This window comes from Mastigoproctus giganteus, chromosome 10, assembly GCF_048544385.1.
Source record: "Mastigoproctus giganteus isolate SK-2022 chromosome 10, ASM4854438v1, whole genome shotgun sequence".
In the NCBI taxonomy this organism is placed as follows: Eukaryota; Metazoa; Arthropoda; class Arachnida; order Uropygi; family Thelyphonidae; genus Mastigoproctus; species Mastigoproctus giganteus.
In genome coordinates, this window is record NC_143584.1 from 14824297 (window position 1) to 14850851 (window position 26555).

Sequence of the window (26555 nt, forward strand, 5' to 3'; positions counted from 1 at the left end):
AAAGTATAAATTTTTCTATACTGAAAGTTTCTTAATATTAGAAATATGGAAATTTAAGTGTACGTTAGAATTTCAAATAAAAGTAACTTATCTACAAATAGAAAAAATTACCCTTATCAACAGATATCAAATAAAAAATCTTCAACTTTATTTTGCAAAAATTCTAATTAAAAAAAAAGGTAAAAACTGCAGTGTGAACATGTCACATGCAAATAATGAACATTATGTACTGTTTCTTTAAGTGGCAGTGTACCATAAAAATACAACTTACACATACTTTGTACACAAACTTTTTATTAAACTTTTGCACTTGATTCTTGAAGCAAGTTGTTTATTCACATAAAGTGGGTGGTCTGCATTTCTTTGCATGGAGCTGGAAGGAACTGAGGTTGAACTGTTACCAAGCACAGGCAGTAATTTTCTTTAACTAATTCAGCCCCGCAGTATCAACCATACTATTCCTTTACAACTGTGGTGTGAAAACTAGTAAGATGATACGACACCTTTCACCATTCATAAGTCAAGAAGGTAACTGCAATATCAGTCTAGCAGCACCACCAATCTTTACATAATCACCATCAGCACGGGTTGGATCAACTCTTTGCAAAAAAAAGGGGTGAAAATTATGTAAAAAGATAAAGGCTTTCAGTTAAATATGCATTTTCAAGCTGCATGATGAAGTGCTAGCCTAAACACATCATGCTCAACGTAGAATGTATCTCCAACAGGCTTCAAAACGAATGTCTGGTTGAATGTATGAGGAGGGTCATCATCAGTCTAGAATTAAAAAAAAAAAAAAAAAGATAATAAATAAATAAGCCAGCAACAACCAATAAATACTTTTCATAGAAATAAAGTTATACCAAATATCTATCAATTATTTTGATTTGTATAACCATATTTAGTTATTTATAATAAATTCATAAATATAATGAATTCTCAACAAGCTAGAAAATATGACCTTAGTTACTATGTACTTATAGTACATAACCTTACCTCCACATGCATTTTAAACACATTTATGCAGTTAGACTAATGCTATCTTTTGCTTTCTGAAGAAAAATTTAATGGAACCTACTAGAAAACTGTACTGATCTGTTGTTCCAATTCATCTCAAGTTTGTTGTTCCTGTACACCCTTTTTTCCTTATCTCCATAAGAAATCATATGGTGTCAGGTTATGGCTTCTTGCTAGTCACTCTGTCAGATCTCGTCAAGAAGACACCTGCCAGGGGACTTTCATTTGGCCATTTTGAACTAAGTATTGCAAAGTGAGGGGATTCCCAGTCTTACATAAAAATGATGTTATGGATAGGAAAAGTTTAATGCTATTATGGTTGAAGCTATTTTCTATCCAGTAATGTTGTGTCATGTCTGTTGACAAAGCCACTGATATAATTCCATTCATTGTTCGCAATCCACTGGGAATAGCTGCTGCATGTAATGCGGTTTCCAAGCAAAGAATTTTGGTATGAAACAAACAGCATGCACAGTCATACCAGTCTCTTTTTGCCCGTTACAGTGATTTTCTTGAGCCACATTTGAACGTTTGTCAAACCCTTTCAACACATCTGAGGACTAGGATATTGAAGAATGTCCACCTTGTTTGTATCTGAAACTGGCCATCATCATCATGAGCTACACATGAACAATTCCTGATTGTCTGGGTGCAGAGAGGAATTTATTCCATGCTCTCTTCTTCACAGTGCTCCACCTGCTCAAGCACCACATTTCACAGTATGATGTCTTTGCATGTTCACTGAGTCAAGAATAAAATAGATAATATAAGATAATTAAGAATTCATGCAACCCAGACTAAACAGCTTTATTTTTGGAGTAATACTAAGGGCATAAATACAAGAAGTCATAAACCAGAGCATCATTTTACCTAACAGCACAATAACATTTGCATTCAAACACCAATGTGACTATAATGCACTGATATAATGTTGAAAAATGCTGGCTGCTGTCTTTTTCACAAATGTATGTGTATTATTTTTCCTGTACACCTGTAAATGTATGTGTATTATGTATGTGTATTATTATGTGTATTAGAAAGAATTCAGAGACCATAGGAGACATGGTCCTCTGGAAATTAGACAATAACTAAAGAACTCTTGTAGAAAAGACATTTCAGCAGATATGTGGCATATCGCACTGCCTTCTTGAAGCAAACAATCATGTTTGTTCACTTCAATGCACGAAATTAACTGCTTGACGATATCTCGGTATACAGCACCTGTCATAATAGTTGTAAAGAAAATGGGGCACACCATGCAGCAAAGTGATGATACAGCATGCCACACTCAAAGTCCCTTGCAATTTTTTCAGAGTGCAAGGGAATGCATGTGAGTTTTCGGTGACCAAATTCTAGTGTTTTGGCTATTCACACACTTGCTGAGCTGGAACTGAGCTTCATCAGTAAAGAAACTGTACCAAACTTATCTCTTCCATGTTTGTCAATGAATACATGGAACCATCTGCAATAGTAGTAATTGATCTTGCTTCTTCAGCTCCTGAACCACACAAATAAGATATGTACTGTTTAACAGCCTTATGTGCCCTTCCACATGACAATCCTCATTGCACTGTAAGTTTCCTGAGATTTTTTGAAGGAGACCACTTCAACTTTTCCATCACTTCATCCACTTTAGCATCAGTCAAAACAAGATGGCATTCCACTGTGTCATGATGCAAACAGTTCCACTTTCATGAAAATGGTCCACCAGCCTTTATACTATCATCTTATGAAGAAATGAAATATCTGGATGATTACTGTTAAATTATTTGGCCACCTGTGCATTATGAATGTGTACTGCCATCAGTGACCATCATGCTTAACAATATCACTGTGATGGTGAAAAGGCAAGTTACAAAATTTTAATGAAAATTATACAGCCACCTAAAATTTGGGTTGCTTCTCAATCATTCTGTAAAAACCAACACAAGCCATAAAAGAAATAGAAAGCTATTGTTAGAATTTAATATAAATGGAAACTCTAGCTATTAAACAATCCTCCTTCAATTTATCAGACAGCTCACTATCACAGTATGCACTAAGTTTAATAAAATACTGGCTGCTGTTCCAACCAATGATTACAACAGGACTGTCAATATCAGGATGTCTTTTGCAGTATATCATTAACTTCAACCTTATCCATAAATTGAAATCCAGTTTGTTGAAGTCAGGGCTCCCAGAGAGCCAGTTCAAAGATGTGATGAAATATGAAAAATTGGGAATATGTGCTTACGAACAAGGGCTGAACCCTGCCAAGAGGTTCAATGGCCATCAAAGAACATGGTGTGGCTATAAGGTTTTATCAACTTCTATAAAATATCTGTAAGGATCTTCTTGTTCACAGAAATACAGGTTTGTGTTACCATAGGTAATTTTTCGCCAAACCAATCATTTCTGACAAAGGACAACTGCTTCCTTCTTGTGTACTTTTCCATAATTCCAACAGCCTTCCTAGAACTGTGGGCAATTATAATGGTAAGAGATTGCCCAACTTTGTATGGTGATATAACAGCTACTCTATTTTCTTTGCCAAAAGCCACTCCACATTAACCTGTAAACAGTGATCAGCACAGTTACTGTAGTAAATACAGGTAGACCTCAATTTATGCCAGGGTTAGGTTCCTGGGGGGGCAGGCACCTTTATATTGTGGAGTCAATGGGAAATCACAAGGTTAGGTTAAGGGACCCCAAAAATTATCTACCCTTTTCAATACTGGAGTATTTAAAGCTCAAGAAATATTTTTTAAATTACAAAAGTGTTTTATTTTTAACCCACATAAATATAATAGTATGTACATGTAAATAAAATATAAATAAATACCTACATAAAACTGACAGTGGCATAATGCTGAAATTTTAGTTGGCTTTTGAAGGTCCTGGTTGAGAAGACTGCATTTCTTCCTTCTTTCTTTAAGCATTTCAAAACAAGGGCTCGGGGTTGATATGACACCCCTTTTAACTGTGGCACTCCTCTCCCAGTCGTGATCAATGTCACAGAGCTCATTACTGAAGGCGTCTACACTTGCAAGAATCCACTGTAGATCACTGGTCTTCATAATTTTTAGATGAGGAGTCTTCTTTCTCTTCCTCCTGCTGCTGGCTAAGTTCTGAAGATAACTCTTCAAGGTTTTCATTTGAAAGATACTCTTTATGACTTTAAGAGCTTAGTTACATCTTCAACTGTAACTTCTAACCCTGCCTCTTGTGCCAGCCCGCTGATGTCTTCTACAACATTCTGTTGTGGCTTGAATCCTCTGAAGTCATGCATGAAATCTGGGAGAAGTTTATGTCACACTCCATTTAGACAATTGACAGTCACTGCTTGCCAGGCTGTGTTAATATGATTGATGCCCTTTAAGACATCAAACGACCGCCAATATTCTCTGATGGTAATGTTGGACATGTTCAAAGTGTTTACCATTTCTGTAAATGTTTGCCATAGGTAATAAGCTTTAAAGGTGGCTATTGCCCCTGGTCCATGGGTTGCAAAACTGATGTTGTATTAGAGAGCATGTAGACAAAATTAACTTTAAGAGGCATTCTGACTTTATCCAGATTTGTAGGATGTCCAGGGCATTGTCCAAAAGAAGACTAGCCTTGGTTGGTAAATTTTTCTGCAATGACAAAAATTGGTAAATTTTTGTCATTGCAGAAGTTGAAAACAGTAGGGCAAAAATGGTGTACAAATCCAAGATGTCCTGCGTCGCCCAAGCCTCCTTGTTTGACTTCCAGTACACAGGCAACATGGCTTTGTTCAAGCATTTCATAACACGTGGTGTTTCTGAATGGTAAGACCAACATTGGCTTCAATTTTAAATTGCCTGACACATTTGCTCCCAACAAAAGTGTCAGCCTGTCTTTTGATGCTTTAAACCCAGGAGCCGACTTTTCTTCATAGGCAATGAAGGTTCTTGAGGGCAACTTTTTCCAAGAAAGGCCCATTTCATCAACACTGACGATGAGATCTGAAGGATATTCATTCCCTTCTACTATGGCCTGAAACTCTGCAGCAGCCACCTCAGCATCTGCACTTGCTGCTTTGCCAGTAATTTTCACACTTCTGCATTTGGGTCTTGCTTTAAATCTCATGACCCAGCCCTTACTAGCCAAAATTATTTAATTGCACTGACCTCCTTCTTTCTTTTTTAAGTCTTCAAAAATTGACTTAGCCTTTTCAGTTATTACAGCTTGGGTCAAGGGTATGTTTTTTTTGGTTCAAATCATTGACCCAAAGTGTCAGCAATCGTTCCATTTTTTCTAAACGCTTACTTCTACTGTAACTAACTTGTGTAGCACTTTGCATTGAATGTTTTATTTTATCAGCATTCTTCATAATTGTAGTAATAGTCGATGGAGATATATTCATAGTCCTACACACATTAGGGTGGCTTTCACCAGCTTCCATTTTCCAAATAACCATCATTTTATTTTCTATGTGATAGATAGACGTGCCTTTTTCACACTTTCATTTGCACTAGGATTCATTGAACTTCTTTTACCAGATATGGTGTCTCTTTATTCTATTAAATTAAAAACTTTATAACACGATTGGCAAAAACTGCACATGGCTATCACTATTAATTGTTATTTAATTTATTAATAGCACAATTAATAAAAAATTGTTAGCGTAATAAATTTACAACACATAAATAGCATAAACAACAACAAACTGAATGCTTCACCGCATGGACCTTTACCACCTGCATCCACGAGTGGCTATTTTGAGGGCAGGAAGCTTTCTTGTCTCTGATTGGCTATGATATGGATGAGCTAATTGTTGACTGTTCTTGATCATGTGAACAGTGCATGATACATAGTACAGTTCAATGATGATAAATTTTGTCTGACGATTTTAAACTTTCAATTTATAAAAAAATTGCAAAAAATAAATAAATAAAAATAAAAATGGCCTTGTGGTTAGTGACTGACACAAAATGAGGGCTACCTGTAATTTCAAAATAATTTACTAAATAATAATCAGCACAGTTACTGTAGTAAATAATTTCAAAATAATTTACTAAGTAGTGCAATCAGCATGTTTAATTTTGCACATACTGAGTTTGAATTGGATGTCAACTATCAAAAACACAGGTTCTCAACTTTTTTTTTTTAAATGTATCCTTTAGTAAAATGAGTATACTTAGTTCAAAACTGACATCCAAATTTTTCATAAAAATCTCACTCTTTTTTATGATTTTGAATACACAAAAATAATACAGGAATACCTCGCATAGCACGGTTAATTTATGGCAAAAAAACACAGCACTGATCGAGGTATTATTAGTATGTATTTTAATGTAATGCATTCAGACAATTAGATTATATGGGTCGAGTTGCAAAAATATATAGGTGTTTGTTTACTATAAATTGATGCACACGAAGTTCTTGCAAAAAAATAAATTAAAATGATAAAAATGAAAAATACTAGTAAGTACAGTAGAAATGATTTTTATTGCAGTATGTACATACCAAAAGAATATAAGTGAAGTATGTATTATATTTTTATTTTGAAAATAACTGATCAGCTTAGTTTGCACAGTTTTTTCTTCTTTTTATCTGCATACATCTCTTTATAACATCGTGTCATTTTGCAACGCATACCTTACTTTCATACCTTGTTCGATGTTTGGATCTAGAAGAACGCTCGGCGCCATTACATTTCTTCTTTCCACTCATATTTGTGTATAAAGGCAAAAAGGTTTTTTAAAAAATAATCTTTAATAAAAATACACAGCGAAAAATATTTGTACAGCTTACGCACAATCAATGACCTCACCGCTCGGAATCTAGAGTGTTTACTAATCTATCAAAGCCAGCAGAGTCCATATATAATGGGAGTTGTGACAACAGTCCGTAACCGGTAAAAATGGATTGATTGTAAAGTCGAATTTTGTGATTCAGTGAAGGCGAGAGCGTTTTCTTTCTGATTGATTTGTGTCATCGGGGGGTCTCAGCTGAGGTAGGGTGTTTTCCCCCTATCCAGCTGTTTTAAAATAGGTAAACGAGTTTGTGATTTAAAAACATCGTCAAGTGGGGAGAAACACCCTAGGCTAAGTGCCCCGGTAAAAATCGCAAATTAAAATTTGCAAAAAATCATATAAATTATAATCAAACGTTTACAAGAAAATGGGATATTTTTACTGGAGATATTTTCTCCAGTGTTCCAACAGTCAGCATGGCCTCGAATCCATAACGCATTGGCCTATACATTTGATATGTATTGGTGCGTAACGCAGTTAATTTTTTTTCAATTTGTAAACCGCACTATAGCGAAACCCGGACTGTTCGAAACTGTGCTATGCGACATATTCCTGTATTGCATTTTTTATTATTACAAGATTGACCACAGTAGCAATTTTTCTAACATAAATGCAAAGAACCTTCCAAGGGTATTGAGAATGCAGTTTGTACAGCATAATCCAAGTAAAACTGTGTTTATTTCTGTTTTTGTATTATTTTTTTTAATAGTGTATGGCAACAGGTGGCTGTGAAAATAAACCAGACATATTTTGCTTTGTTTGTGGTATTTTGTTATATACAGGTGGAGGGGAAACATTAGGGAACTTGTTAAGAAGGCATATGGCTCATAGTTCTGGATGAAACCTGGTGGCCAAGGCAAAGTTTGTCACACTGGTGTTGATTGTTTGTTTCAGAATTTTTTAGGCACATGGGCATCTATGGCCATAGTGTGCCACACTGATGTTGAATAAATAGCATTGTGGTAAGAAAAAGTCTCTGCTTCTTGCTATTTGGCATACTGCTATTTTTGGTTATCTAAATGCAGGGTCACCATTATGCTTAACACTAAAATTAAAAAACCACCCAAATCAACCATTTACTAAAAAAAACCATTACACATATCTTCTCCATCAGAAACTATTAATACTTCATTAACAGATTCTGAGGCATAATGTATATGGCAAAAGTGTCAGTTCACAACAGTAAAATGCATGTGAACTACAACAGTTCACACAAAACAAGTCATATTATGATTTGTTTAGAAATTTAGCTTTATAACCAAACATATATATTGCAAATTCTTCAAAAAATTTCAAAACAAAAGTTAACTTATTTACATGTTACTTGAAAAAGTTAAGTTTTTAGAGTGAGAGCTTGCCCTCCTATAATTAACAACATCACAATATGGTTAGAAGTTCTGTTTCCCAAGTTGATACAAAAAAATTCTTTAGTTCTTCAATGTTTCTATCCCATACTACAGTTTACTAGCAGAGAAAAAAAATAATCAGAAATATTTACTATTCATATATTTTTTTTTTTTTTTGATGCATGACAATGTTGGTCATAGTATAACAGCTTACATAGTTTTTATTGTGTATTACATCTGTATACAAGTGTGCATGTTTGCAAATTGATTCGCATGTTGCACAAGCAGAAAAATCTAGAAGAGCTTGTACTCCTACCACCTGAAATATGCTTATTTTATTAGAGCTCAACACTTTTTGTAGGATAGTATGTATATGCTTATATACAGAAACACATACATACAAGGGTAATCCCTAAAAAAAGTAACGATTCCAATTTTTTTCCCTTCTTTCTGAAAAACAGTTACAATTCACACACACGTTAATTGAAAAACAAGGTGGGCAGTTCATCTTGCACATAGTTCAGAACTTGCCTATTTGTGACATATATTTGTTCAAAATCCTCGATAATGCTTAGTGGCAACAGTTGAATACAGCAATTTGATGACTATGGTTCATTGATGCGTACATGAAGCCAAGATGAAACTTTCTTTCACATTAATTCAATGATATTACCTCCACCTTAAAACACACATTTGAAACATAATGCTTCATGTGAAAAACTAATACCGTGTTCTTGCTTTCTACATTTTGGGGACCCTCATAGACAGAGGGCGATGACTGTCATTACATGTGAAGGCTGTGAATCCAAAAAATCATAAATGTTTTACAATTTTATTTACTGAATTGTCATATTATATCATACGTTGTAAGTAGTTTTATGGTCCCAGTTACGCTCGTTATTTATTTTAAATTTATATAGAGATTTTGTAGTTTACCACTTAATATAGGTAAAACTGTTGTTTCGTTTGAATCTTGCCTTCACTGCTATAGTGGTGCCTCCGTAGCCAGGTGGAAAGGAGCAGCAGTGCGTAGCACACGCTTCTTGATTAGACCGGGGTTCGAGCCCGTGACCACCAAATACGGAGGATGCGGAAAGGTCAGGGAATGACCACCGCATATCCCGGAGCAATATGGCCTTAGTTGCTAATGATCCTAAAAACCAAACAACAAACTACTGCTATAGTACAGTGTGAGTGGCAGGGAATTAAAATTTTTAATTGTGGTAAATAGGTAGCTCTAATGTAAAATTAGATAACGTAATATGTATCACTGCATTTAGGAATCTATTAGTGTAGTATTGATAATTAATTAAATTTATTAATCTTATTAATTTTCATTGTTAGTCAATAGTATTCAATCAGATATCATGCCCAAGAGTACAGCAGCAAAGCAACAGGAACAAAGTAGCACGAGTGCTATGACTCAGGAGAGAACTGGGGGGGGGGGGGGCGATTCTCTAATGCAGTGGTTTTCAACCTTTTTTTTAATAATGGCACCCCTAAGTAATTTATTTTATTTTGCGACACCCCCTACTCAATTTTCTGCCTGTTAGATCCAATTCTCTCTCTCTCTCTCTCTCTCTCTATATATATATATATATATAAAATATTAAAATATATATGTTATATGATATTTATTATAATAATATAATTATAAAAAGTACATTTCATAATACAAATTATAAATATACAGTATATAATTTTATTCTTTATATAGAGGTACTAGTGTAAACATCAATTATAAATCACCACAAAATTAAAAAGATACTGTACACCTTTTTATAATGAAACAAATATATAAATTAAAAAATAATAATAAGTTTAAGTAACTGAAACCCAAATTACGCGGCACCCCTGGAATGTTGTTGCGGCACCCTGGTTGAAAACCACTGTTCTAATGCATCACAGCCTGAAAATATGTGCACCTTGTGAAATATTTACTGGCCTTTTTGGAAGAGGACATGATCTAGCCAAGGAGGATGTCTTTGTTTGTGCTAGGTGCAGAGAGTATCAAGAAATTAGGCACCAATTCAGTGTTATGATGGGCGCTTATGAGTTTGAAGAGTCAGGTAGATGCCCTCGAAGGTATTAAAGTGGGAGACCTATCAAGCTATCAGCTGCCCAAATCAATGTCAGAGCTCACTCTTGTGCAACAGGCAACACAGCGGCAATCTCCAAGGCAGAATGTGCTGGTCCCATAGGAGTTAGTTATTGTCAGCGACTCTACTGTCAGGGAGATGGGTAATAATATATTGTGTAAAAAGGATAGGTGGAATAGGACCAGAGTATGTCTGCCAGGGTCAAAAGTTAATGATGTTGTAGAGCAGATATCTTTTAAGGGCACAAAGGGTGATATTGTTGTACACATTGGTACTAATGACATTGAGTAGGAGATCTACAGACTCACTTAGCAAGTACAGGTCAATGTTGAAAAAAAGTCGCGAGTTAGGGTTAAATTTGAAAATATCTGCAATTCTGCCAAACACCATAGAAGGGAGCACATGATGAGAGCCTTGCAAACAATTCGGCCATGGAGAGATCGTGCAACGCTCATGGGGTAAAATTTTTCTCAGGGATATTCTACAGGGATGGGATACACTTAAATAGAAAGGGTGCAAGAATATTTGCTGGTGCTATCAAGGCAATGTTAGGTGGGTCGGAAATCTGCTAGATTGGGGAGGGGGTGCATGGACTAATAGATTAACAGTAGTGCTGGCAGAGGTGAAAGTGATCCTTGCACTGCTTCTATTGGAATGAGCTTCAGCCTGGAAAACAAGGTGCAGGGGATTGCTGGAATCACTGCAGAACAAGTAAATACATGGGCTGTGTTAGGGTAGCTAAGAATAGGAACAGGTGCATGTATACCTGCGTGTACACTAATGCTAAGAGTTTGGTAAATAAATTTGATGAATTTGAAGTGCTGGTCAAGACATCAAAGGCAGATATTGTTGGAATATCAGAGACATGGTGTCGCACAGATCTAAGGAATGGAGAATTGGAATTTGGGGAGCACAATGTGTACAGACATGATAGGATAGGAAGGGTTATGCTGTTAGTAAAGAAACACATAAAAATCTAAGAAAATACATCCAGCTGACATAGATGGACAGTGCAATGTTGAGTCAGTTTGGTATGACATAATCACTGGGAAAGCAAAAATGAGAGGAGGAGTGTTATAGGCCTAATGACTATAATCAGTACAAAGAAAAAGTGTACAGAGAAATAAGAGTGGGCCAATAAATCAGAATGTCTTGTAACGGGGGATTTTAACTTCCCAGATAATGACTGAAACTTGTGGGTTGGTCATTCACACACTAGCAAGAGTTTTGTCGTTTTATTGGATGTTTGTTTTCTGCAACAGCACATTCATGAGGCAACCAGAGAGAGTAATACTCTTGATCTAGTTATCAGCAATGATTATTCATGCATTAAGTATCTGCAGATAAAGGAACCACTAGATGGCAGTGATCACAGTGTACTGTTATGTTGTTATTTGGTTTTTAGGAGCATTAGCAACTAAGGCCATATTTCTCTGGGGATATGCGGTGGTCATTCCCTGACCTTTCCGCATCTTCCGTATTTGGTGGTCACGGGCTCGAACCCCGATCTAATCAAGAAGCGTGTGCTATGCACTGCCACTCCTGACCACCTGGCTATGGAAGCGCTGATCACAGTGTACTGATTTGGGATTCACTTAAAAGATATAAATCTTTAAGTAAATATAAAAGTAAAACTATAAGGGAAGGGATTTTGCTTTCATAAAGGTAACTACAGTGGTCTGAACTGATGATGTTGCGAACAGCAAATTCTAAATGGGAAGCATTCAAGGAATTAATTGTGGAAGCTACTAGGCTTTTCATACTGATTAAGAAATACTGTTCAAGGTTTAGGCCTAAATGGATGTCAGATGAAGTAATAAGACTTGTGGCAGAGAAGAAAAATGCATGGGATGTATATAAATTATCAGGTGACACAGAAGCCTATGGTAGATATAAACTAGTCTGTAATCAAGTCACAAAGGAGGTTAGGCAAGTGAAGGCAGATTACAAGAAATCTTTGGCAAAGAATGCTAAAAAAAAACAGCAAGGACTTCTTTACTTATATAAACTCTAGCAAAAAGGGGATGAATCAGATTGGTCCACTTGATATTGATGGTTCAGCTGTTGATGATCCTGCTCAGATAGCTGACAACCTGAAAGAGTATTTTGCATCTACATTCACACATGAGGAATTCTTTAGGGAAGTGGAGGACAGAAGCAAATTAAACTCTAACAGGGAGGTTAATGATTTTGTAATAACTGAGGGCAAAGTGGAGAAGAAATTGTTCAAGTTAAACATAAAAAAGGCACCTGGGGTGGATGGAATCTATCCAGTTATATTAAAGGAGGTGGCAAAGGAAGTAAGCAAACCCTTAGCCATAATTATGAGAGCATCCTTGGACTCAAGGGAGGTCATCACAGACTAGAGATGTGCAAATGTATCCCCAAATCACAAAGGGGGATTGAAGGGTGACATGATCATAATTACAGACCAGTTAGTTTAACTTCTGTTCTGGGTAAAATAATGGAGTCACTGGTTAAAGATGCATTGCAGGATCATCTACACAAGACTGCAGCAATAATTCAGACACAGCATGGGTTTGTTAAGGGGAAAGTCTTGTCTGACAAATTTGATTGGTTATTATGATGTGGTTACAAAGGAACTGGATACAAAAAACAATTTTGATAGCATATACAGCACTCTCGATTAACCGGGACACTTCAAGAGTCCAAATTAAAAAAAAAATAATAATAATAAATAATCAACCAAAAATCAAAAAATTCAAGTAATAACTAGAATAGGTATAAACAGATATTTTGCAAGTCGTAAATAAGCAACAAGCAGTATTATAAGTAGTCACTGGGAAATTAGTGTACCTTTTATCTTGCAATCCCCGCTGTCTTCACACCTGCCACTCAAAAAAAAAAAAAAAAAAAAAAAAAGAGAGAGAGACCAAATGTTTAGTTTGTTTTAGTGCGTCACGTCGATTGTTGTGGTCCATTGGAGCGCAAAAGGAAAAATTTTGTTTCGTTATTTTATCCAATGTTCATCCTTAAAATAAGTAGCCCGTTTATAATAGATCTATTACTGCATATCTATCAGGAAATCATCAGGTTGGGAGCATTCCCGCAAACTTGGAAAAATTACATTGTAACCCCAATACCAAAGATTAAAAATCCAAAATTGGCTAAGGATTACAGACCAATTTCTGTTAGTTGCACCCTACAGAAGGTATTTGAAAAAGCACTGCTTCCTACCATCAACCAACACTGCTTCAGCCATAGACCACCACATTTGCATTCAGTGATTTCGGGGACATCAATGATAACAAACTTACTGGAAACCCTTTTTCGCGTGCAGAAAGCACTAAATGAGAAAAAACAAATTGATATTACTTTTTTGGATATCTCTGCAGCCTACAATAACGTCTCAATTCCAGTGCTCATTGTGATATTAAGGAATTATTTTAATGTAAGAGAAAATTTGTTAACTATAATAAGCAGCCTGCTAGAACAAAGAAAACTTACTGTCAAGCACCAAAAGCTACAATCTTGCTTTACCATCTCGAGAGGAGTGCCACTAGGTGGAATTCTTTCGGTTACCCTCTTCGTGGCCGCCCTGGAGCCGCTTCTTGCACGGTACTACAATTTTATAACATATGCTGACGATGTAAAATTCTTCATCACTTCCAAAGGCCATGAATCAGCAGAGGGTATTTTCCAGATGGCAAATAGCACAATCTGAGAATTTGAGAGCTATCTGGATTCATCGGGCTCCGTATTAATGCACAGAAGTCTGCCCAAATGATTATAACTTACAAGCAGAATAAAAATGACATCTCGATCTCTGTGAATGGTTTTGTGTGGAAAAAGGGCACTCTCACCTGGACCTGGGTCTTAAATGGGATGACAGACTCACCTTTGCTCAACACTTCACCCATATGAAGATAAAAATATTCGCTGCTTTATGGGCTACTAAACAAGAACTGGTAGGAATTAGTGATCCTCAGCTAGCGACCAAGTACATTTTAATGTGTGTCCTGCCAATTGCAATGTATGCCTCTCAAATCTGGTCTTCAGTTCCAGATTCACATTATAAGTCCGTCCTTGGGATCGAGTACTGGTTCTTGCGATGGCTTAACAGAGTTGCTGGCCACCCTTTTACTTTCTCAAGGGCCATTCTCTACTCAAACCTTAACATTACACTCTGGATGCAGCGGATAATTAACAGGAACATACACACTCTCGCACAAATGCTCACAGGTAGAGTGGATGCTCCAGCCTTGGATAATATTCTAGTCAAACCACGTGTCACTGCTAGACGTTGCGGAGGAGTAAATCATCCACTGCATCCAGTCCTGAACAATCTTGGTAGCCTGCGAAGATTGTTCCCATCAAATGCAGCAAAAATATTTAACTCACTACACATAGATGCCGAAAAACTGTGTGAGGATGCAACATACTAGAAAGAGATCTTCCAGAATTTGTACAGACTTATCAAAATATGAATCAGCTGCAAAGTACCAAAGAATTGTAAGTAAAAGTGAAACTTTCTGCTTTAAGAACAATAATAATTTGGTAAGCTGTTGACTGGAAAAATATACCTTCTCTAACAGTTATGTAAATATGTTGTTTGTTTGTTTGTTTGTTATTTGGTATATAGGAGCATTAGCAACTAAGACCATATTGCTCCGGGAATATGCGGTGGTCATTCCCTTCACCTTTCTGCATCCACCGTATTTGGTGGTGAGGGGCTCGAACCCCGGTCTAATCAAGAAGCGTGTGCTACGCACTGCTGCTCCTTCCCAACTGGCTACGGAGACGCCTGTAAATATGTAAGTTATATATGGAATTATTAGTGAATTGTAAATATATGATTTGTATAATGTATATACAGAATCATTAATGTGTAAATACTGTATATATTAAACATAAAATTTGTATAATATTTCGGGATGAGACTACGTGTTCAGTATATGTAACCCACTGCCCGTAGTATCTCATACCCTGATATGTAGTTAGCACCCTCCTGTCACTTTGCCATCCCGGGGTGGTTTCCTTTTCTGGAATAAACAGATGATGATAATAATAATATGTCAGGGATGTCGGAATTTTTTTTATAGTATTTTTTTTTTTTTTCATTAGAAATCGCGAAAATGATGGGCAAATGCAAAAGAGTTGTGTTTTCAGTTAAACAAAAACTTGAAATTATTCAAAAATTTGAAAACGGCGCATCTGTTAAATCTCTAAGGAATCATTATAAGGATGTATCAAAATGGCCAAACATTAACAAGTATTGCGCAAAATTCAGCTTGGTCAATAATAATATAGTAGCAATATGTTATTAGTCATTCCCGAGTTATGTAAAACTTGACGAAGTAAGAAGTCCTGGAACATATCTCTTTTGTATGTCGGGGACTTTTGTATTTTTGAATTATAAGGGATTTGTTTTTTATCATCTAAGCCGGAAAATCGAGAGTCTACTGTACTTTGATTTCAGGAAAGCTTTTGGCACAGTTAAGCATGGAAGACTACTGTACAAATTGGAGCAGAATGGTATTAAGGGTAAGTTGCTACAATGGATAAAAGGATGGTTCAGTGGGAGAAGACAGAGGGTGGTAATCAATGGGTGCTGCTCTTCATGGACTAAAGTTATTAGTGGAGTCCCACAGGGTTCGGTGTTGGGTTCACTGTTGTATTTTATATTTATCAATGATATTGATGAAGGTATATCAGGCTTAGTGTCGAAGTTTGCAGATGATACAAAGGTTGGCAGGGTTGTTAATGACAGTAATGGCAGTGTGCTACTGCAACAGGATATAGAAATTTTGGGCAGATGGGCAACTGAAGTTTAACCTTGACAAATGCAAGGTACTGCATGTAGGTAGAAGTAACCCCAGAGAAACATACCAACTGTGTGGTACTACACTTAACGTAGTAGAAAATGAAAACGACCTGGGAGTTATTGTGCAGTCAGATATGAAGTTTTCTGAGCAATGCAGACAGGCTGCCAGGGCAGGTCATGGGGTTTTGTCAATGATATATAGGAATTTTGCTAGCAGGAAAAAAGGAGGTGATTGTCCCTCTGTATAAGGCAATGGTCAGGACATCCATTGAGTATTGCATACAGGTCTGGAGGCCTCATTTTAGGAAGGATGTAGATTTGCTTGAGCGTGTACAGAGAAGGGCAACAAGATTGGTGAGGGGAATGAAGGGATCCTCTTACCAAGAGAGGCCAAAATTCTGCAAATTGCAGAGTGGGAGACTAGGCAGCTGCGAGGTGATCTGATTGTGGTGTACAAGGCTTTGATTGGGTTGAGCATGCTGAATTCTGATGGGATTCTTCTGCTTGTTCAGATTATGAACCTAAAGGGGCATAAATTTAAATTGAGGAAAGACAGATGTAGAATAGATGTGTGGAAATTTGCCTTTAGCCAGTGGGTGGTTAATTGCTAGAACAAACTTCCATCTGTCATTGTGGAAGTTGATAGGTTAAATAAATTTAAGGAGGAACTAGACAAACATTTAGAGGGATTCGTTTTGTAATTTTTTTTTTTTTTTTGGCTGATGCTCCGTAAGCTCATACACTTGCTTTCTTGCATCACATGCCACTACTACAAGTAATTGCAGACCTGTTAGTTTAACTTCCAGAGAAAATAATGGAGTCACTGGTTAAAGAAGCATTGCAGAATCATCTAGACAAGACTACAGTAATAATTCAGACACAGCATGGGTTTGTTAAGGGAAAGTCTTGTATAACCAATTTGATTGTATACTATTATGTGGTTACAAAGGAATTGGATGCAAAAAATAATTTTAATATCATATACTTGGATTTCAGGAAATCTTTTGATACTGTTGTGCATGCAAAACTGCTGTACAAATTGGAGCAGAATGGTATTAAGGGTAAGTTACTACAATGGATAAAAGGATGGTTGAGTGGGAGAAGACAGAGAGTGGTCATCAATGGATGCTGCTCTTCATGGACTAATGTTATTAGTGGAGTCCCCCAGGGTTCGATATTGGGCCCACTGTTGTTTTGTATATTTATCAATGATACTGATGAAGGTATATCAGGCTTAATGTCCAAGTATGCAGATGATACAAAGGTTGGCAGGGTTGTTAATGACAGTAATGGCAGTGTGCTACTGATCTAGAAAAGTTGGGAAGATGGGCTGAGAAGTGGCAACTGAAGTTTAACATTGACAAATACAAAATACTGCATATGGGTAGCAGTAACCCCAGGGAAACGTACCGTGTGGTACTACAATTAAGGTAGGGTGGTAGAAAATGAGAAAGACCTGGGAGTAATTTTGTAGTCAGATATGAAGTTTTCTGGGCAGTGCAGACAGGCTGCCGGAGCAGGGAATGAGGTATTGCCAATGATATACAGGAATTTTGCTAGTAGGGAAAAGGAGGTGATTATCCCTTTGTATAAGGTAATGGTCAGGCCTGGAGGTCTCATTTTAGGAAGGATGTAGAGTTGCTTGAGTAAGTACAGAGAAGCGCAACAAGATTGGGGAGAGGAACGAAGGAGTCCTCTTACCAAGAAAGGCTCAAGTTCTGTAAAATGCACCATTTGGAGACTAGGCACACGTGAGGTGATCTGATTGAGGTATATAAGGCCTTGAATGGTTTGAGCAGGCCAATCCTGATGGGATTCTTTCTCTTGTTCAGATTACGAACCTGGCGGGGAATAAACTAAAATTGAGGAGAGACAATTGCAGAATAGATGTGTGGAAATTTGCCTTTAGCCAGCTGCTGGAACAAACTTCCATCTGTCGTTGTGGAAGTTGATAGCTTAAATTAATTCCAAGGAGGAACTGAAAAATTTTTTAAGAGGGAATGCATGTGTGAAATTTTTTTTTTTTTTGACTGATGCTACATAAACTCTTGCTTTCTTGCATCACATGTCTCTACTAGTACTACATACTTAATGAAACTGAAACAACCATTTTCATTTTTTAGGATAACCGTTAATTAGGAAAATAATTTATTAAACCCATTTCTTTTAAAATAATATATTATATGGCTGAAGCAGATGCAATGAATTCAAAGAAATCTGATAGAGTGACATACACTGGCACAGGAAAATTTAGTTTGAAAGGACAAAACGCATTGATTTATAAAACAAGGAATCAAATAAATAAATATGAGAATTCTTTCATTTTATCATGCTTTGATAAAAACATGGTAATTAACTTACTTTTAATTGCCCTAACACACAAATTAGTATTCCCCCATCAAACATTGGTTGAGGATCTACTGCTGTGATTATGTGTGCAATTTTTTGAAATGTTAAGCTCTGAAAAATAAACAATCATTTTAATATATTTTCATAAAAAATGATAACTAAAATAAAGGTAATAAAAATAACAATAAAAACTTTTGTCACATTTATTTATTTATCCATTAAACAGGATTACAACATTTTCCAAAAACAGATGGCAAATATGCATGTGATTAGAACAATTAGTTAATATAAATCAGAGGTGGCCAATGCTGATAAACAAATTTTAGCATCACATCAACATGTTTCACTCCAATTTCACTCCTTACCCTGCACATATTGATTAATATAAAAAAATTATTTACACTTATTATTTTTCAGATGCTTCAAATGTAGAGGCTGGCAAGCTCTGGACATGTTCTTTCTCTTTGAAAGCTAATAAGTGACCAAGTTAAATTTAAATAGCCTTGGTTAAGCCTTGTTTGGCACATGGCGCACAAAGTGACGCTGCATACAGTTGCAATCACCAGCAACTTGAAGATAAGGAATGACATGGGTATGGGTGCACTGTTGAAGTACTTTTGGCACATGCAGCGTGTTAGGCAAAAAAAAAAAAAAAAAAAACTGCTTTTACTGCCAGAATTATTATGACCTGGGCTTCAGCATAAGGGAAACCTTAGTTAATGGCTCATATTCGACAAGATTTCAGTTATAGCTTGGACACAGCATGGTTTTGTTAAGGGGAAGTCTTGCCTGACCAATTTGATTGGATACTATGATGCAGTCACAAAAGTCACCAATTTGATTGGATACTAGGATGCAGGGAATAACTTTGATATTATATACTTGGATCTAAGAAAGGCTTTTGATACTGTTGCACATGGAAGACTGCTGCACAAATTGGAGCAGTATGGCATTGGAGGCAAATTGCTGCTATGGATAAAGGGGTGGTTGAGGGGGAGAAGACAGAGAGTGGTAATCAATGGACTCTGCTTATCGTGGACTAATGCTATTAGTGGAGTCCCTCAGGGTTCAGTATTGGGTCCATTATTGTTTTCTGTATTTATAAATGATACTGATGATGGTATATCAAGCTTAATGTCCAAGTTTGCAGACGATACGAAGGTTGGCAGGGTTGTCAAGGACACTACTGACACTATGCTGCTGCAACAGGATCTGGAAAGGTTGAACAGATGGGCTGAGAGGTGGCAAATGAAGTTTAACATTGACAAATGTAAAGTATGGGAAACAGCAACCCCAGAGCAACGAATCAACTCTGTGGTACTACACTGACAGTGGTAGAGAATGAAAAGGACCTGGGGATGGTTGTGCAGGCAGATATGAAGTTCTCTGAGCAGTGCAGACGGGCAGCAAGAGTAGCTCATGGTGTATTGTCAGTGATATATAGGAATTTTTCTAGCAGGGATAAGGAGGTGATTATTCCCTTGTATAAGGCAATGGTCAGACCACACCTAGAGTACTGTATACAGACCTGGAGGCCTCATTTCAAGAAGGATGTAGAGCTGCTGGAACGAGTACAGAGAAGGGCAACAAGAGTAGTGAATGGAACAAAAGGGTGCTCTTACGAAGAAAGGCTTAAGTTTTGCAAATTACAGTGTCGGAGACTAGGCACCAGCGAGGTGATCTGATAGAGGTGTATAAAGCCTTGAATGGTTTGAGCATGCTCAATGCTGATGGGATTCTCCCTCTTGCTCAGAATAATCACCTGAGAGGGCATAAATTCAAATTGAGGAAAACAGATGTAGGATAGACGTGTGGAAATTTGCCTTTAGCCGGTGGGTGGTTGGTTGGTGGAACAGACTTCCATCCCTTGTCGTGGAAGTTGATAGCCTAAATAAGTTTAAGGCTCAGCTGGACAGGTATTTCGAACGAACAGAGGGGTGAAGTGGAAGTGGTTATTTTTTTTTTTTTTTGGCTGATGCTGCATAAGCTTGCTTTCTTGCATCAAATGCCTCTACTAATGCTAATGCTAATTTGCTACCTTTTTTGCATTAATTTAGCACAGGTAAGTGGGACAAGAGTGAGCTTCTCACATCAATTCTGCAAGGATGAACAGTTATTAGTTAACCTACACTAAATTTATTTTATAAATGTAAAATTGTTGTAAATTTTTAATACAGTTGCTTAGCATAAAATTCTTCTATGCAGTTATCAAAAACACTTAGTGGTGACATGCATCGATCAGGCTTTTTCCCCCTTTTGGGAGGGTGAGGAATATTACCTCCAATAGCTTTTGGATCTGCCCCTAATAGAGTGCTGCTGAAAAAGACTGGCCAACCCTGAAATAAACTCATTAATTTTCTACATACATACTTTTTATGTGATGACTTCATAAATACAGCATTGTTAATGATAATGTAAACAATCCTCCTTAAATGGCTGCATTATAAAAAGATATCCTGTCTCAAAAATCAGAAAATCTGGTCATCATATCTAAATCATTTGAAGCTCTTGGAAAATGTAAAATGATTTTATTTCTTCTTTACTCAGTACTACCATAAATAATGTTATAAAGGATTTTTTCCCCATAAAACAAATAGAAAACTTGTTTATAGAATTTATTTATTGACGTATTAGTAAACAAAATCTAGCAAGGTTATTTGAAATGGCTATCCTAGTTTTGGCACAGTCTTTCAATCTACCAGATCACTCATGTATTGCAATATTCAATTGTGCCAGACTTCAAATCAGGAGTCTTGATAGAAGTCACAAGTTCAAATTTTAACTATAACCTGCAATCCAAAAGGATTTGGGACAAGGTTGCAGAAGGCCATTCCAAAGATGAAATTTCATCACAATCTTTGGAATGGTTTTCTGGGAACCTTGACCAAAATGAAGTTGCATACCATTGTATTCACCAACAACTTAATGATAAGGAACAACAAGCATGTTGAATTACTTTTGGCACATGCAGTATGTCAGTGTAAAGAGAAAAAAAAAAAAAGTTTGGAAAGAACTGCTTTTATTGTCATTATAACCCAGGCTTAACCATCAATAATGCAGGATCACCTTTCCCAATCATATGCATAGCTCCAGAAATCTCCTTAGAACTACAGACAGTTATTTTAATGATCAAACTTTTCTAAAATATTGAAGGGTTTATTTGCAAAAGGATCATTCTATATTTTTCACAAACTGCTGCAGTGAAGTTTGGACTGCAACCTCTTTAGAGTGCACATTAGCATCTGTCCTGCCTGCAGGAATCTGAATCCACGGTATATTCAATGGCATTATAATCAGGGAGCATTGTAATAAATGAGAATACGAATAGGGCATATCAGGAATACTGCTTCAGAAACTCACTTCAAGAGATGTCAGGTGCCAGCATAAACACACTCGCTATACACCAATGAAATTTAATGTTCACATAATAAAATGCTGCTAATAGTTATGTTATTACACAAACATTAATAGATAGTTAATTTAATAAGATGGGATATTTAAATGAAACCCCAAAACCATCAAATTAAATTTAAATAATTAAGGAAAGCTAATATAAATAGATAGGGCTGTAGCTTCTTTTTTTTTTTTTAAACAAAAACAGCACATGTATATAAAATTCTATTTCAGATTAATGTTATTGCAGTCACACACAAATACAATAAAACAAAGTACCACTCTGGCAGTTTATTAAACCTAAAATTAAAACATTGTCACATGAAAAATTATACTACACAGTAATACCCCGAAGTTACGCAATAGGTGGGTCCGACGAAAATCGCTTAAGTCGAATTTGCATAAGTTGGGGTACAACTTTGCATATAAATTTTGTTTAATTGGGACCAAGGACTAATAAAAACACTAGTTTAGAAGAAAAATATTTAATAAAATTGCAGTTCTTTATATATATTAATACAAAATATGTATTAAAAAAATAAATGAGTTACATAAAAAAGTTATTTCGATGTCGATGGCTTCATAAAATCTAACAAATTCGTCTGACGACACAGCACCTTCTTTTTTTCAAGCAGAATTTCTTCGTAGCAAGTTAATTTTTTTATTCTTTGCTTTGTAGCTATAACGCATTCTTTGTTGGAGTCTGTTTTCTAAAATTTTTAAGCCCTTTTCAATTGAGCTGAGACCTGTCAAGTTTGCAATTGTCATGTGCTTTTCTGGTGGAACTGGGTCTGAAGTGTCGGATGCTTCAGTGACGTTTTGCTCACGCATCTCTATGAGCTCATTCATTGTCAGCTCCTGACTACGTGAATCCAACAGCTCGTTTACATCACCGTTGACTTCCAAATCTAATTGCCTGGCAAGATTAACAACTTCTATCACATGAGCGACACGATCAGTTTCTGGCATTGTTTTCGTCTCGTTTTTGAAAAAAAAAAAAAAAAAACGGACAAAGTTTCTTCCAGACACCATTCAATGTTTTTTTGTGAATTTCATCCCAAGATTCTTCAATGATTCTTATGGCATCTAAAACATTGAATTGTTTCCAAAAGTCTTTAACAGATATCTCACTATTTTGTCTCAGCTTCATTCAGACGTGCAAACGAACGCCTTGAATGTTTTGATGACTCTCTGGTCCATCGGTTGAAGCAAGCTGGTTGTGTTTGGAGGCAAAAACACAACTTGCACACGTGGGTCGAAATTAATTAGGGTGGCAGGAGGGTGACTGGGTGCATTGTCACTAAGAAGCATCACTTTAAATGGAATTTGTTTAGACTTGCAATAACGTTCGACTTTGGGTATGAAGTGGTAACCAAACCAGTCCTCAAAAACGGAAACTGTCACCCAAGCTTTATGATTTGACTTCCAAATCACTGGTAAGCTAATTTTAGATATATTTTTTAAAACTCTTCGGTTTTCGGAGCGATAAATTAAGAGAGGTTTTAACTTGCAGTCACCAGCTGCATTCCCGCCAACCATCACTGTCAATCGGTCTTTGGAAACCTTATAGCCTGGAAAGTTTTTTTCTTCACGCGCGATAAAAGTTCTTTTAGGCATCTTCTTACAGAACAGGCCAGTCTCATCCATGTTAAATACGGTTTCACCGCTATAGTCACCTTCTTCTATCATAACCTTGAGTGTCTCAGGAAAAGAAGACGCAGCTTCTTTATCGGCACTTGCTGCCTCTCCACTCTCCGCGATACTGTGCCAGTTACAGCGAGTTTTAAATCGGTTAAACCAACCGTTACTAGCTACAAAGTTTCATCTTTGCCCGCCTCCCCAGCTTCTTCTTTCAACTTCTCAAAAATCAGCTTAGCTTGATAGCACACAGTGTTCTGATTGACTGGACAATTCTTCACTTTTACTTGATTATCACACCATAATTTCAGCATTGTTTCCATCTCAGCAATAATACCATGACGTTTACGAATTATGCTTGAGTTCAAGGATCGAGCATTTTTCACCGCTTCGAGAATTCTTTGTTTATCTTTTATGATTGTTCTTACTGTGGATTCCGGTAGCTCAAATTTCTTTGCCAATTCAAAAATTTTCATTCTGCTATCAAAATCCTTGATAACATTAAGTTTACATTCCAAAGATATCGTTTTCCTTTTCTTACTAGGTGCAGGAGAATCAGATTTACTTCGTTTGAACAACAGTTTTTTTAAGGGTTTAGAAAACGTATAACAAAACAATCTTAATTTTCGTCGATCGTAGAATCGTAATTGTGCACGTAGTGTTAGCGCAAAACACGTCCAATATGTATCACAGCAAGAGAAACACTGAGGGTCGTTTTTTCATATGCCATCGATATACGGCTCGACTGACACGATCCATTTCTCTCGTGAAAACGATGTAATTTCCAACAAAAGTTGAGCACGAATTCGAATGCACACATATAAATATAACAGTTGAAATACAAATTCTTGTATATGTGTGCAGCTCATGCAGCAGCAAAGTTGAATTTTGTTAATCTTTCACTCTCACTCTCCGCTGTCGCACCGTATATCGATAGCATATGAAAAACGACCATGAAGATAGTGGGCAGCAGTGTTGCCAAACGAAAAAATTAAGACCCGTGTAACTCCAAATTCGTGGAAGTCAGGGTATTACTGTATATATATTCGTTTATTTCTTCTTTTTATCCCCTTTATAGTTTTCTACTTTTTTTTTAGTGAGGAATTTTAATATTTTAAAAGAAATTTAGTAGGAGGAGGGGGCAAGCCCACGCCAGATTAGACAACATTCTTTATATAAAGTGGCTCAATTTTACATGATGAAGGTAAATATACCATACTCATCTGAGTTGAAGAACCACTAACTACCATCACCCAGGAACAGTTCCAGTTCCTTGAGAGCCAAAGATCACTATATGATTTTCTTATAAGAGTGGCTTGCAATCCCCAAAGCTCCATTTTTGAAAAGCAATACTACAGATGTATCCTGATTGTGAGGGAATTTCCATGATGTGATCAAAGCATTAATAATACATTATGCAGGAGCATAGCACTGAAATGGACCATTCTAATGCAAGATACTGCTCCTCCAGACCATAAGCCATTTTTTATTCAACATCCAAAGACTGTAATATCAATCTTTCACAGCCTTTCAGCACTTCATTTCCAGGATTTTCTACGCCAAGCCACTAAGGGTATTGCATCGTGGTATCTGCATGTACCGATGAACTTTACAATAAAGATCTTATTCTGGCTTGATGTAGCTGAGGTAGTCAGGAGCAAGTGTGTACTCGAAGACCACAGTTCAAGTCACAGGCTTGAATCACACATCTTTGAGTAGACTGTGGTTCAAGCCCGTTACTGATAAATATGGTTAATGAATTGTATTTATGATTTATTGTAAACTCCTCTGACCCGGTGGTCATGCCACAGTATAAACAAGAACATTTTCTCTTTGTAACAGTAAGTAGTGACAACCCATTTCCAAAGTGTCATTAATTACTGGCTTGAGATTTGTTGAAGTCATAAGTGTTATGTAAGTGCCCAGTAATCTTTTTTGACCTTAAGGCATATATGGCAATATTAAATGTCACACTGTCTTCATTACCAGAGATCAATTATGAAGGGTTTTTTTTTTTTTTTTTTTTTTAATTGCAATAGGCAGTCCTGGTCAAAATTTGGCAACCCTGCCATATATTTATAATAGCATAGAATACAATACAAATACAATTTATAGATTTACTTCTATTAAAAAAAGTAACAATCAGGTCCCAAGTCTAAATCAAGTGTTATTTTCACATTCAATTCCAATACATCTGAGCAGTTCCATCTTAAAGACCAATCAGAGCAGATCCTTGAAGCACCAAATCTATAGAGAGGAAACCACTAGTGGCACAAGGAGCCACACATAGAAACATATACAGGAACATAATGAAGAGATGCACCAGATTATACTCAACGTATACAAAGAATCACTATCTCTGGCCGACAATCCATCATCTCAGAATTCTAGGATTTTCTTTGAAATATGCAGCTCTAAAGCAGTCAAGCTGATCCAGCACTACAAGTCAAACAAGCACAAAAATCCCAGTGACCTGGCACCATGAACCAAGTAGACACTGAAATTCCACACGATGACGTGGCACCAAGAACCCAAGTCAGTGCAGACTCGAGATGACTCGTCAGCATGAGCCAAGTAGACACAGAAACACAACACAAGGACGCCCGATGACTTGGCACCATGAACCAAGTCTTCACACAGATCACATTACTCGATTATCATGTGGTAAAGTTTCTCTGCTATTCATCTTCAGTCAGAAGAGGAGATATCACTCAATAATAGGAATATGTAGTTGCAAAGTGGACGAATGAACACCCACCAATAATGAACACTAGACAGAACACTTCATCCACGTACACCTCCTCTGCTGACAATTTCAAGTATAATGTGGAAGTGGGCAGGAGTCACTTTTGAGTCAGAGATGTAAGGAGTTGTGTATGTGCCAGAACAGAAACTGGTTATTTGACAGGATAATGAAAAGACAACCTTCTACTTGAGATTCATGTTCATTTAATTCTGTATTTGTTTTTTTATAGCAAAGAATTTTAATATGTTAAGAGTTTTTCATAAAATTCTTAGCCCACACCACCGAGTGGGGGGACAACATTCTCTGTATAAACCAGGCTCAATTTTACATCAATGAAGCTAAATATCCACCTATTTTTTTTTTAACCAGATGAGTTTGATCCTACCCAATCGGCATATCAATAGTAAAAGGTGTGCTGGCAAT

The 26555-nt window shown here is 36.6% G+C and overlaps 1 protein-coding gene across 1 annotated transcript in view; it reads right to left on the bottom strand.

Annotated features, from left to right (window-relative positions):
- Positions 1–250: 250 nt before the first annotated feature.
- The window catches only part of Ntf-2 (nuclear transport factor-2), a 58466-nt gene continuing 32161 nt past the window's right edge, over positions 251–26555 (bottom strand). The window contains exons 3-4 of the mRNA XM_090382391.1: positions 18368–18466; positions 251–777 (exon numbers count right to left, since the gene is read on the bottom strand). Coding sequence (XP_090238517.1) covers positions 664–777; positions 18368–18466 — 213 coding nt within the window. The 3' untranslated portion in view covers positions 251–663. The remainder of the gene's footprint in view (positions 778–18367; positions 18467–26555) is intronic.